Source organism: Mizuhopecten yessoensis, unplaced genomic scaffold (genome assembly GCF_002113885.1).
Source record: "Mizuhopecten yessoensis strain PY_sf001 unplaced genomic scaffold, ASM211388v2 scaffold716347, whole genome shotgun sequence".
NCBI classification, from domain to species: Eukaryota; Metazoa; Mollusca; class Bivalvia; order Pectinida; family Pectinidae; genus Mizuhopecten; species Mizuhopecten yessoensis.
Window position 1 is genome coordinate 984,511 of NW_018480071.1, and position 15,255 is coordinate 999,765.

At 37.3% G+C, this 15,255-nt stretch overlaps 1 protein-coding gene across 2 annotated transcripts in view; it reads right to left on the minus strand.

Annotated features, from left to right (window-relative positions):
- Positions 1 to 15: 15 nt before the first annotated feature.
- LOC110443458 (alpha-1,3-mannosyl-glycoprotein 4-beta-N-acetylglucosaminyltransferase B-like) overlaps positions 16 to 15,255 on the minus strand; it is a 24,587-nt gene continuing 9,347 nt past the window's right edge. The window contains exons 2-6 of one of the 2 annotated variants that reach the window (XM_021487680.1): positions 8,977 to 9,201; positions 8,541 to 8,751; positions 6,774 to 6,808; positions 4,809 to 4,887; positions 16 to 3,264 (exon numbers count right to left, since the gene is read on the minus strand). In XM_021487680.1, coding sequence (XP_021343355.1) covers positions 2,426 to 3,264; positions 4,809 to 4,887; positions 6,774 to 6,808; positions 8,541 to 8,673 — 1,086 coding nt within the window. In that variant the 5' untranslated portion in view covers positions 8,674 to 8,751; positions 8,977 to 9,201 and the 3' untranslated portion in view covers positions 16 to 2,425. The remainder of the gene's footprint in view (positions 3,265 to 4,808; positions 4,888 to 6,773; positions 6,809 to 8,540; positions 8,752 to 8,976; positions 9,202 to 15,255) is intronic. The other variant, XM_021487682.1, reaches the window with a different exon arrangement.

A 15,255-nucleotide genomic window follows, 5' to 3' on the forward strand; every position in this document is an offset into this window, starting at 1 on the left:
ACCATGTAGTGAGAACTCAACTCTTCGAATGGCGGACTAAGACTGACTTTATTACCAACGCTATTGGAGAGTTTCACATCAAGGGCGATAACTCATAATGGCTTAACCAATACTGTTGCAGTGTTCATCCGTTGTCAGTATAATGTGACCGGGTGGAATGCCCTGCTGGATGCCTTCGGCTTGGTATTTCAGTGAGATAGCATTATAAAGTCGGAATAGGCGAATAAAATTGCAAAACGACATTAAATTCAATGCAATTGATAAGCCTTTCAGTTTATTACCATTGAAAATGAATGAAATTGGCATACCCATGTTGTGTGTTACTGTACTATTCGTCCACACAGACCCTGTCTTATGAAAGTAGGCAAATGTCAATAGTAGTTCCCTCCCCTTAGTGTATATAAGTGTTGTTCAACTAATAAATGACGTTACACGCAGTCATATTTGAACGAGTTGTACTTTGCTTAACAAACCCTTCTTTCTTTAGAATTTATTCTCGACAATAAGTCATCTGCTAATGGTTTAGGAAAACAGCATAATTGCTGGTCGCCCGTACAGGTTCTTCCAATTTAAATTAGATGGTATGATTGTTTATTTTATGACTTGTGGTGATAAAGGTTGTAAATTTGTGGCAGAATGTCCTAGAAAACTGTTGAAAAGTAAACAAAAACACCACTTATTTAACCTGGCACAGTTATGGCAAGTCAAAACGGCAGCTAGATTGATTTATCTTTCACATCCTGCGAAAAAGCATGCAAATTCACACCCCAATCTCAACTATCCAAAAACATATTTGTGAAAACATTGTGTTTCTGTACCATTTTTCTTCGGATGTATACATATGGAAAATCAGATTATTTACAAACAGGGTGGTCGAAGACACCTGTGCATATATACTCAACATTTGGGATCCTTGAATTTTCTGTACAATTCTCGACGACCTTTTAGATACCTAGCGCCTTACTTGGCAGTACCTCACTTTTGACTTAAGTATTATCAAGTGAAGAAGGTAATGGGATCTGTCCCCATGTTGGGACCAAATTCTTTATACATGCTAGTTGTTTTTCCCTGCTCAATGTTCAGCATTAATTCCAACAACTGTTGTACCTGTTCTCGGTAATGTGACCGGAGGGTACGATGCTGCCTGCCTTAGGCACGTTGTTTCAGAGAGGTAAAGTAAAGTAGGCATGACTTTTCACAATGTGGATTATTTGAAGCACATTATTATATAAAAATGCCTTTTTTTTAAAAATGGTTAAGGTACCAAACATATTTCAACCGTAATTTATTGACAATTCTTCTGACAAATTATATGTGAATATATCTCTTTCGAAAGAAATTATTGATAGGTACATATGTTTTTCTCATATCTAAAATTACCCGTGAACTTTCTTGTCGTATTCCAGAAATGTTTAATATACTCCACTGAGGCAGTTTCATTATATATTTTATTTAAATATAGTTATATTTTAGTTTCCATATATTGAGAAGAAAAGGGTTGAACATTTTCAGTTTCTTAAACGCTGGTTATCCTACAATAAAAAATCTACATCATTTATTTCCGTAAATCTCTTTTTTTAATCAAACATCTGCACAAATAAGATCGCAAAAATAAAACGTAGCATTGGTGAAAAAAATAAAAGGAAATATGGATATCAAGAGGTCCGAAGAAAGAAACGGCCTTATAAGCACTCATTGTTAGTTTGTGAATACATCATGTTTACATTATGAAAAAAATCCTCCTTGCGCCAGTTGGTCAAATGTTGCTTTACTTCCACTAGTGGTTAGTAAACAACAAAACACCCTCAAAACAAATTTGATTTGTCATAATAAATTTATAGCAGTGAAAGGATATTAGAGGCTGTGAATTTTTATTTTTTATTTTTATTTAAATTTTCCCTAACCACTGGATAACTCTAAGCACCCACTGAACAACTAATGCCAGAAAGTCAACTGTTGATAGCTCAACATACACGAATGAATTATTTTGATGAAGAGGTATATTTAAGATGCCAAAAATATAAATGGGGTGTTGTAAAATGTATTTTATATTGCACAATACCTGCTATTAGATTTTAAGACCATTTTCAAGTAAACTTAATGAAAAGTAAATACCGCTATTTCTGTTATCACGACCCATTCCGTATGTCTCTTAGTAAAAGTCAATTTGATACAGGAGGTTCTACTTCCGGGTTGAACACACCCAGAACCTGAAGTTATATTACTTACATCGATTTTACCATGATGTATCTCCCCTAAATATCTTAATTCCGAACAGTAAACGTCGCCCTCTGCCAGGAGTATAGGTTTATTTCCAATCTCAACAATTCCTCCAATAATCATGTCGCTTGTTTTTCCTGGGAAGCCGCTGATAATGGCAAATCGTTTGATGCACTGAGGAGTTTTAAATACAAGCGTCAGGCAATCACCAACGCTTGGCGTCTGTGCCCAGAAAAAAACTCTTCTCGTTATTATCATATGCGTTCATCGGGTGATAGGCACCGTATGTTCTTAAGGATGAATTTATGTTTGCGGTTGGATTATCGCCATTCAGAGTTTTCTCACCCATTGAGTAGAACTTATCCGAGACGTTTCGAAGAAGATTTGGTAAAGAAGAATGCAATCCGTGATGTTGAAACAGAGTTGGAATCTTTACAAATCGACCTTTTTGCACCATCAAATGCATGAAGTGAACCATTAAAAAATCACAAGGCTGTTCAGAATAAAAGTTACGTAACAAACTGGCCATCTTCTGTAGTTCAGAAGAACGAAACAACTTCCCGATGAAGCCAAGAGAAGAAAACTCGAGTATTGCCCAGTATTCAATTGTCTCCTCGATATACTTTTCGATTTCTTGCAAATACCCTTGCACTGTTGTGACGTCATCTTCCAATTGAATATAATACTTGCCCCTGTATGCATTAATATTCATTAAAAATGAATAATCTATATTTTGCTTTGATCGCCATTGCACTCGGTACTCCTCGTCGTTAAATGTCCTTCGGAGGTTGCGTATTTGAGGATATGCTTCCACTGGTATCCCTATTAACTCTACCAGTCCTGAGTCCACGTGGGTATTAAATAGTTCCTTTATAGTGTCTTTTACTTCAAGTGCGCATGTCTCATTTAAGTAAGACACAGCGACTACGATGTGAATTCTCTCCTGGTCAGTCAGTGCAGTGTTGTTTATAATCGAAGTAAGTGTCGTGTGTAGGTATCTATGATGTTCACGGCACACTGTTGGTATCCCAATGGTCAGGAACACTAAACGATAGTAAAAATATATGTCAATCATTGTTTAAAGATAAAAAAATCAATTAGTGCTGCTCACTCCAGTGTGCTTATTGTTTGCCTAGTTTTTACGTTATATTTTTGAAAGTATATATCAAGGTTTGAAATCGGTACTGATTACCTCCCCTTATAGACCACAAATCAAGTATTTGCATTGTAATTTCGCATAGAATATCTTTGAATCCCGTTTAAAGAGAAAATCTGGAAATTATTGCCGTATAGGCACTTATTCTTACGTTTTATAACTTTCTTGTCTTTGGAATAATGAAGACATAAAACTTTAAGTCCTACTTAGTTTAAATTGTGAATGCTGCATCATCGCCATTATCACCATATATTATCGATCATAGTATATCATATAGAATGTTGGCTCTAAATGTTGACATAGAACAAAATATTTTGGTATTTCCCACGAGAAGATTATACCAACCAACATAACATGGAATAACACAGGAGCTACCTGCAGAATTAATGTACCTAATGCCCCCACTGCATGATCGTAAGTGGCGACTAAATTTGGGATCTTATCTTTTCTCTTCTTTCTGACCAACTTTCTTCTTCGTAATTTGTCACTTTTGGCCTTTAGTTGAGCGTTCGCCCCTGTGAGGAAGGCTTTAGGTTCTGTCCCTTGCCGAGACATACCAGAGACTGCAAAAATGGTAGTTTTCACTCCTGTGTAACGCTCAGCAATTTAGGAGTGGGACGACTGGTTTGCCCGTTGTCAGTATAATGTAACCGGTGACATACCAGAGACTGCAAAAATGGTAGTTTCTACTCCTGTGTAATGCTCAGCAATTTAAGAGTGGGACGACTGGTTCGCCCGTTGTCAGTATAATTTGACCGGGTGGGGTGTCCTGCTGGGTGTCTGGGCTATCAAAAGGAGACAAACACGAATATATCGCAGCCTCCCAAAACACACACGCATACACTACACGCATGCATCTTGCACACATGGGGAGGTCGTCTTTAAATGACCATAGCTGTTGATAGGACGTTAAACAATACAAAACCAAACCAAACCTGCAGAATCGAGGATTTGTGTTTGTATCTTCTACTTGTGGACAAAAAACGACAAAAATAAAAATTCTGCACCTATTGTAATTGTTGGGATCTTTATATTTTTCACCACTTCTAACAACCTTGCGTTTCTTAGTGCTTTGCAATGCTTTGCTGGGGTTCTATTCCCAGGCCGTGACGTAACAAAGCTCTTAAAATGGAAATGGCAACAACTAGTTCAACCGTTGTCAGTATAATGTGACCATGCGGAATGTTATGCCGGATGATATCGGCCTGATATTTCAGTTCAGCGCTATCGCATTACACAAGTGAAGCCACGTCTTCTAATAAGCCCGGCTGTTAATCGGACGTTAAACCCCTATAAAACCAAAACAAACACACGCTTCGTAAGTTTTTAAGTTCTTAACAATAAACTCTCATCAAACAAGCTCATCTTAATTTTGTTTGCAATGTCATTCACGACATCATGATAACTAGTCGGAATTCAGTACAATAATTACCGTTGTGTTGTCGTGGATGGCCAATCAACCTGATAGCGGGAACGTTTGTCTGGTCTGACAGGAGGTCTGAGAGCGAGAACTGTAACAGGACAAAACAAGCAGTAAAGGTATTGTTCTACGTCTGTAGTTATCGTCTAGCAACAAGTGGGATTCTTTTTAATCCCAATTTTAGAATCATATCAAACACTGACATAAATTTTGATACACATGTACAATAAGAACGCACCTTTATTCAAAAGTGTGTTTTTGTTTTGTTTTACGTCCTATTAACAGCTGAAGTTATGTAAGGACGTGACTCATTATGTGTTATGTATACGTGTGTGTATTTTTCAGGCGGAATGTCGATGCATTTGCCCTATTGCGATAATGGAATGACAAGTCACAATATGTCATGCACACTTCCTACTGATAAAATACGTAATACACTCGTGTGTTTATGAACACGTTTAGTGGTGACGTAGCAACAATTATTGATGCTTCACCTTGTTCATTTCTAGAGTGTCAGCTAATGTAAACAGCAATAGGCAGGTGAATAACCAGGACAAATGAACTGCAAATCACATATACAATCTGTGATGTTATAAAATGTGTGATTTATTACAGTTCTAAATTAAATAAGTATTTGTCATTCTTTCACCGGATGTATTTCGATAGTTTTACTGTAGTAACACACGTTTTATTGACACCACGTAGCGGAGTAAGACAGGAGGGTATTGCAATAGTTAAACCATCTATAAACATCTGGAAATAAAGGTGGCAATCCCTCTTATTGTAATGCTGCTTGACATTCATAATTTATGGAGGCATGTCCTGAGATGACCTTCGCTGTTAATAGGACGTTAAACAAAATAACACCAAGCAAATCCTTTAATACCTCGCAGGCTTGACGTAGGTACCATCTAATGCGATACCAGGTCCGATGTAACATGGATTAACCACACCTTTATGTAAAACTTCATTGAATACTAGGAATACTAATATCCTGTGTTAAAGAAATAAACAGTCAGGACGTCATGTCAAGTTTAATTATGTTGCATTTATTTATGGTAGACGATATCTAGTACAACTAGTCCAATACCACACGTTAACATTTCAAATTCATTTACTTTCGCCTGATTTTTTAAGGTTTTGATTTTACCTGTTGACTTTTTCAACACCAGGACAATTTAACATGATGAGGGGTGGGGACAGAGCACAGGAACATTTGATACATCCTAGTATGTGATTATATGTGATATGTGAAAAGCAAAAACACGTGTTTGTTTGACAACAGCTTGATGATTAGTACAATTTTACCTGTTACATACTCATGAGCCAGATAAAATTGAGAAGATATAACTCGGGAAGCGCAAATTATTGAAAACAATATTTACACTTTATCTGCATCCTTCAATTGAAATACATTGTGAAGGCAAATGTTGTTATGAGACTATAACAACATTTGCTATAGTAACGTCATCCATCTTTAGTGTGGCGTCATCAATTTCATTGTTTTCAACACCTGATTTTCTGTTAAAAAATGTTCGAAATAACTAAATAAAGCATAACTACTCTATCAAAATGAAATTATAAAAAATGAGTAGTCTAGCGAATATTGTTATGGTCCTATAACACACATTTTTATTGCTGACAAACTTACATAAAGCCGTACCGGCCTTTATTAAGTTTGTCATCAATAGCAATATGTGTTATAAGACCATACCAACACTTGCTAAACATTCATAGTTTCAATAATGAACTCAGACCAGAGAGGCCTTCGTTGATTGTTTCTATTTTTCTAAAAGCACGATAACATGTATTGTTCCAGTTTCCTATCCAGAGTAATACATATACATTATTTAATTATTAACACCATTTTTTGCACGGTGACATGAAACTTAACCTGTTAAACGACATAACAACATGTAATCTGTATCTGTTAAATAGTATTAAATATATATTGTAACTGTCTAAGATATGCTGTACCTTGTTCTGTAATCGCTGAAGGACGCCTCTTTGCCCTGAAAGTGATAAATGTTGAAATGGATACCTTAAACTCTGTATGCAAATATTCAAAAGTAAAATGGAAAACGGGAAAATAAAATTCAAAAGTAGTAATTTTGTCATACAAATGTAATTAAACGTATCCAAACATAGGGTTAGTATCCTTGGTAAATAGGGTGTCATGTTTAACATTGATAGGTCATGCATGTATACGTATTCACCTCATATGAAATAGATATATTTTTAGGTCAGTCTCAAGTGACATATTGCGATCGCCTTTTGTCCGGCGTCGTCCGTCGTGCGTCCGTTAACAATTTACGTTTTCGACTTCTTATCCAAAACCCCTGAACCAATTTCAATAAAATTTTGCAGAAACCTTGCATGGCCAAAGGTCAACAAAAATGAAAGGGTCTTAAGGTGCTTTACCAAAATTGTGAATTTCATGACCCTTGGGTCTCACTTTTCCCACTGGGGAGGGGGTAAACTTTACTTTAGTTTATATAGGGAAATCACATTTTTGACTAACATTTGTTTAATTACCATTGGAGGTAATTCAATTTAGGTTAGCATTATCAGTATTGGGTAGCAGTTTGATGGTATGCATATATGAGCCCTGACTGACCCCCCGGGGCTGATGCGTGGGGCCAAAAAGGGTTTAATTGACTGAAATTTCAAAAATCTTCTACTCAATACCCAGATATGGTAGAATCAAACACTCTTCATAGATGGAAGGGTCTAAAGGTGCTCCACCAAAATTGTGAATTTTATGACCCTGGGGTATTACGTTTTCCCTTGGGGAGGGGGTAAACTTTACTATAGTTTATATAGGGAAATCACATTTTGGACCAACATTTGTTTAATTACCATTGGAAGTAATTCAATTTGGGTTAGCATTATCAGTATTGGATAGCAGTTTGATGGTATGCACATATCAGCCCTGACTGACCCCCGGGGCTGATGGGAGGGGCCAAAAAGGGTTGAATTGACTGAAATTTCAAAAATCTTCTTCTCAAAGACCCAGATATGGTAGAATCAAACACTCTTCATAGATGGAAGGGTCTTAAGGTTTAGGACCCTAGGGTCTCACGTTTACCCCCTGGGGAAAGAGAGGTAGGGGCAAAATGTATTATGGTTTATAATGGCAAATGATACTTTTAATATATCATATTAATAACTTGATTGGAATTATAACCCTGAGTTGACAGTTTGATACTATGGACATTTTGAGCCAGCCCTACCCCCAAGGGCTGTAGGGTGGGCCCCAAAGGGGTCAGTGTGCTAAAATTTCTTTATTTTACTTGTTTAGAATCAGAGGTGCTAGTTTCAAATACTTTTTTAGTCTGAAATCTGTATGCTAGATATTGAATAAGGTGGTTTTATTGTTTTTTTTGTCACTTTGAATAATATTTCTGTTCGTGTTAAAAACAAAATCAACTCTCGGTATAAATATATCAGGTGACCGTTAAGGCCCATGGGCCTCTTGTTTTCAGATGTACATTGTAATCTTCTTCCCCATTTGAAGCCCAAAAAATATTTCTGTCAAGTTTCCGTGCTAGCGTTTGCGAGTCTTGCACCCACTTGGAGCAAGATTTTATCAAACGTCTCCAACTTTAATAAGAAAAACATGTACATATGCAGTAAATATTTACATATCCCCTAATGGGCCTCGCGANACATGTTGCAAATATCTGAACACAATATGCGATGAATAATTGATGGAGCTGTCTCTATACAAATCGATAGACTTACCCTGATCCGATTTCACCAACTGACTCCACACATCATTTAATCCGATATACCAGAAAAAAGAAAACGTCACAACAGCTAAGAAGAACTTCTCAATCCAATTCCGCTTACAAGGTCGAAAACAGTGCGGCACCATCGTCTTCTATGCGTGATCAAATTTCAAGCTGTTTCTGTTGCTGCAAAACTGTGGAATATGTCGTCTAATCAGGTGAAACTGCATATAAATAAATATAAAAAAATATAAATAAAATTTTCAGACAGTTTCTTAACACACATAATGAAGCACAACTACTGTACGATGAATATCAAATAGGGTAGCATAACCTGTATCGTTCCTATGTCGAATATTTGACCTGTGAACACGGTTGTGTCAGGAACGCTTTTGGAACAGAAAAGGCCTACTCTGTCCCACACCATGTTATTATAAACCTCCACTAACCTTGGACCCCCTGTAGTATTGTGTTCTTCCTATGGTTTTGCCTATGGGACATTAAAGGATCCAAGCGTAGTCTGCTGTCCGTGGTGCAACCGTTGGCATCGCTTTTTTCTCGCTGCTTCCCAACACTTTCCTGTCAGTAGCCCTGACTGACCCCCGGGGCTGATAGGTGCTCTCCGGACACCCGTACTCAAATGACCTTTGCTGTATGGGGGACGTTAACTCTATCTAAAAATCATGTAACAAAAGTAATTATGATCCACTGGAGTAATGATATACAAAGTCATTTTTCAAACTGTATAGTTTTAGTTGTCAAGTGCTACATGTTAATAAAATATATTTGTGCTTACAAATTAGTGTTTATCATGTAACCTTAAAGTGCAATTGAAGCAACGATGCTTGCTTTTACTGCATAAAGTCAACAAGCTTAATAACGACGAAAATGTGTACCTTTATTATATTTTCAATAACTACAATCAAACTTAAAACATAATCTACCGCTGTACCCTAATACACTAGCAAAATAGGAAACAATTCCTAAATTCTGATTACTCTAGAAAAATATTTTGATGTATTCATAAACAATAATTTAAAACCTCATACAATCGAGTTTGGGTGCTACACTATTTTAAGGTAATTATTCTATTTCACTACAAGCAATTAGTATCTGTTTTATTTACTTTTCATTGCCACGAGTTTAGCTATACTTAGCTGGAGGGCCACCAGGAATTCATGATCAGCTTTAATTATTACATGGTTTAAGGTGTGTATTTCAATCTGAATATTACCCTTGCAATACGGCTGACACGCATTTTAATTTTCCGTTTTATTTCCGGCAGAGCCGTTTAAGATCGAATGGAGATTTGTCTCGGGGGGAAAAACCCCAATGTTATATATGACACGCTAGGCCGACTTAATTCTTGCACTCTGCAATCCATCATCCCAAAATGTCCTTGTACACCAAATCTGGTTACTCCATGTGAAATAGTTTAGAAGATATGCCCCGGACAAACTTTTCAAAAGTGAAAGTCAAAGGTCAAGTCATAGGTCACAGAGACCAAATTCTTGCACCCTGCACTCGGCCATTCCCAAGATGTCCTTGTACACCAAATCCAGTTACTCTATGTGAAATAGTACAGAAGAAATGCCGCGGACAAACTTTTTCAAAAGTTAAGGTCAAAGGTCAAGTCATTGGTCACATTGACCAAATTCTTGCACTCTGCAATCCCAAGATGTCATTGTACACCAAATATGGTTACTCCATCTGAAATAGTTATGGAAGATATGTCCCGGACAAACTTTTTCAAAAGTTAAGGTCAAAGGTCATGTCATAGGTCACAGTAATCAAATTCTTGCACTCTGCACTCAGCCATCCCAAGATGAACCTGTACACCAAATCTAGTTACTCCAGGTGAAATAGTACAGAAGATATGCCCCGGACAAACTTTTTCAAAAGTTAAGTTCAAAGGTCAAGTCATAGGTGACAGTGACCAAATTCTTGCACTCTGCACTGGCCATCCCAAGATGTCCTTGTTCATCAAACCTGGTTACTCCAGGCGAAATAGTACAAGAGACATATCCCGGACAAACTTCTTCAAAAGTTAAGGTCAAAGATCAAGTCATAGGTCACAGTGACCAAATTCTTTCACTCTGCACTCCACCATCCCAGGATAACCTTGTACACCAAATCTGTTTTCTCCATGTGAAATAGTATTGAAGATATGTCCCGGACAAATTTTTCAAAGGTTAAGTTCAAAGGTCAAGTCATAGGTGACAGTGACCAAATTCTTGCACTCTGCACTGGCCATCCCAAGATGTCCTTGTTCATCAAACCTGGTTACTCCAGGTGAAATAGTACAGAAGATATGTCCCGGACAAACTTTTTCAAAAAATAAGGTCAAAGGTCAAGTCATAGGTCACAATGACCAAATTCTTGCACTCTGCAATCTCAAGATGTCCTTGTACACCAAATCTGGTTACTCCAGGTGAAATAGTACAGAAGATATGCCCCGGACAAACTTTTTCAAAAGTTAAGTTCAAAGGTCAAGTCATAGGTGACAGTGACCAAATTCTTGCACTCTGCACTGGCCATCCCAAGATGTCCTTGTTCATCAAACCTGGTTACTCCAGGTGAAATAGTACAGAAGATATGTCCCGGACAAACTTTTTCAAAAAATAAGGTCAAAGGTCAAGTCATAGGTCACATTGACCAAATTCTTGCACTCTGCAATCCCAAGATGTCCTTGTACACCAAATCTGGTTACTCCATGTGAAATAGTTATGGAAGATATGTCCCGGACAAACTTTTTCAAAAGTTAAGGTCAAAGGTCATGTCATAGGTCACAGTAATCAAATTCTTGCACTCTGCACTCAGCCATCCCAAGATGAACCTGTACACCAGATCTGGTTCCTCCAGGTGAAATAGTACAAAAGATATGCCCCGGACAAACTTTTTCAAAAGTGAAGGTCTAAGGTCAAGTCATAGGTGACAGTGACCAAATTTTTGCACTCTGCACTGGCCATCCCAAGATGTCCTTGTTCATCAAACCTGGTTACTCCAGGTGAAATAGTACAGAAGATATGTCCCGGACAAACTTTTTCAGAAGTGAAGGTCAAAGGTCAAGTCATAGGTCACAGTGACCAAATTCTTGCACTCTGCACTCGGCCATCTCAAGATGTCTTTGGACACCAAATCTCGCATATTTCATTGTGCTTTAAAACAAAATTTAATCGACAAACGTTTAAAGACATTCTTGCTCATTTAAGTGTATACTCTTTAGTAATATTACATCTCGCATGCAAAAGCGAATTTTTCTTCTTAAATTTGATATATCAAAACTTAGAACTCTGGTTTCCTTTTTTAAATCTGTTCAGGTTTTGTATGGTGCTGTACGAATGTCTTTGTCAATATTTACAATAGAGATAGAGTACAAAAACAACACTAACATGTACACTGTTTTTATTACAAAACTATCAAATTATGGTCGCTTTTCTATAGATAGTTTGTAAGTCTAAGCCAGGGAAACATGGGGCTCCCCAAAGGGGTAAGTAACTGTCCGACTTTTCGGTTATTGATTTTGTAAACCGGATTGGTCTTCCGACCGAGTTACCGAGTAACCAGTTAACCGTTGACAACCCTAATAAAGCAGATAAGCTATATAAAGCGAAGCCGATTTTGGTTTGAAGGCTTATTTGAAATATCTCCATGAATTATGTAAAGTATGCAGAAATTGTGTTATAACACCGATCAGTGATACTAAATGTACCATCACATTTATTTGTAGGTACTGTGCATTGAAATGCGTTTGTGTGAAGATTTCGACGGTTTAGAAGTAGTCATATGCAATAAAGTGCGTCGCGCAATCAAGTGCGTCGTAAGATGTATGAATCGGAATAATTATTTAATTATGAGAAGAGATATGCAGATGATAGCTTGTAAAATGAATGAGTAAAGAAGGGCGTTTCTCTATATCATAAAACATAAAATCTTGTCTCATGACCCTGAAACCCAGTCTTATCCTTCATAGCAGTTTTTTTTAAATTTTGCGTAAGGACTATAGATTTACCGTGTACATGTATTTAAAGGCCCGGCAACAGTGGAGTTCGTTCGACTACGTGACCACTTACAAAGTCATACATTGGCATTTCCTGTTGTTGGCACAAAGGATTGACCTACAAATTTTTAAATCCCGCTAGTATATATTACTTTTTTACAATTGATGAACATTATTGAAGTGACATAGCTATGACATGGTCTGACCCTAGCCTTAGAAACCTGCGTAGTCATATACTCATAATATGTTAAACTTATCCGACAATTGTTATCACGAAACGCGACCTTAACGACTCAAGACCCTTCAAACAAATTACTTATAACTACCATAATCGAATGCAAACGGACCCCAGTTCCGTATAGTAAACGTTTACGTTTTCTGTAATTGTTTCCCTGTCTACCTCGAAAAACGAAAGGTCAAAGGCGCGTAGTTATATCTGAATCAAGTACAGGAATCGAACCCACAACCTTTCACACGAAAATTAAGACCACCCTAGCCTTTATAAAGTAATTGGTCCTATACGGAACTGATTGTCAGACTCCAGTTACGTTTTTCCTTAAACGGAACTGGGATCCAGACCCCAGTTCCGTTTAAGGTAAACGGAACTAGGAACCAGACCCTAGTTCCGTTTAACATAAACGAAACTGGGAACCAGACCGGGGTCCGTATAGTAAACGTATATGTTTTTTTTGTAATTCTTTCCCTGTCTACTTCGCAAAACGGAAGGTCAAAGGTCCGTATTTATATCTGAATCATGGACAGGAATCGAACACACAACCTTTCACACGAAAATTAAGACCACCATAGCCTCTATAAAGTAATTGGTCTTATACGGAACTGAGTGTCAGACTCCAGTTACGTTTTACCTTAAACGGAACTGGGAACCAGACCCCAGTTCCGTATAGTAAACGTTTACGTTTTTTGTAATTCTTTCCCCGTCTGCTTCGCAAAACGGAAGGTCAAAGGCCCGTATTTATATCTGAATCAAGGACAGGAATCGAACCCACAACCTTTCACACGAAAATTAAGACCACCATAGCCTCTATAAAGTAATTGGTCTGATACGGAACTGAGATTCAAACTCCAGTTACGTTTTTACTTAAACGGAACTGGGAACCAAACCCCAGTTCCGTATAGTAAACGTATACGTTTTTAGCTCACCTGCCCGAAGAGCAAGTGAGCTTATGCCATGGCGCGGCGTCCGGCAACTTTTCCTAAAAATTGCTACTTGTCATAAACGACTGAGCAGATTTTTACCAAATTTTGGTCAGAAACATCCTGAGGGGAAGGGGAACAAATACTTAAGTAAGCGACATAAGAGGACATGTTATTCATAAGACTTGTATTGGTGTATATTCCAAATTTCAGCTAGATGTTTGAAAAAATGACCCGAGTTCTGATGAATTGAATTTTTACAATCATCGGCGTGGTGCCACGCATGTGTGAGTAGAGCTCCAGAGATCCTGAAGCGTCTTCAAATATTACCTCTAAAATTAACCTATAAAGTAAGCGACATCAGAAGATGTTATTCTACAGGGGCTTGGTTTCAGGATACTTTCGGTTAGTATTTTACTGATACTTTCGGTTAGTAATAAACCTATACACACCAGTAAATAACAGCAACATTTTTTTTATCGAATCCGATGTTTATACACATTCGAAAACCTTATAAAAACTGAGGGTATACAAAAAACCTCAGTACCCTAATTTTTTATAAGGTTTTAGAATGTGTATAAACACCGGATAAAAAGTATTGCTGTTATTTATTGGCGTGTATAGGTTTATTACTAACCGAAAGTATCCCGAAACCGAGCCCCTGTGTGTTATTCATATGACTATGATACACCTATTTGTACCAAACTTCAGCTAGATATTTGAAATATTGACCGAGTTATGATAAATTGAATTTTTATGACCGGTGGCGTGGCACACGTGTGTAACGAAATCTACTGATCGTGAAGCGTCTTCAAACTATATCTCTAAAATTAATCTAAAACGTTATCGACATCAGACGATATGTTTTTGTTATTCAAATGACTATAACACACTTAATTGGATGCACAAAACCAATACATCAAAAAGTTAAAAGCTTTTAAGGGTGTATCAGTTTTGAAATTACTGAAATTACAAATCTGACGTTTTAACAGCTGCAAGGTTTTTTAAATTACCTCCAATACAATACAGTCCAAACCTGCCATACTACATATGATTTTGTAAATTATACACTTAACTTTCACAACTCGATGCGTAAGGCTATGAATGCAAATAGCATATTAAAGCAGTGCTCGTCCTTGAAGTTGTTTACAAACTAACAACTCAAATATGTAAACACCTCACAAACTTGATTTTTTTTTTTATCTTGGCTGGACTTGATCTCTGAGGAAGTGATACGTCAAAAGTCTAATGTAGGTGTTTGTGACCAGGTATCTCAATGGTCTATGATAAGTGTTTGTAAACAGGTATCTCAGTGGTCTATAGTGAGAGTTTGTAACCAGGTATCTCAGTGGTCTATAGTAAGTTTTCGTGTCAAGGTATCTCAGTGAACTATAATTAGTGTTATTATACCTTCTGTTAAAATCTCGTAATCTGATTGGTTGAGAAAGATGTGAACATTTTCAATGTTACTTGCTCGTTTTACAAAGATAAAGAAGACAGGGTGTTATTCCAAAAAATATCACATGCGCCAAACGTATGCGTGCACGGTTCGTCCCAGTGCCAGGGTGTTATT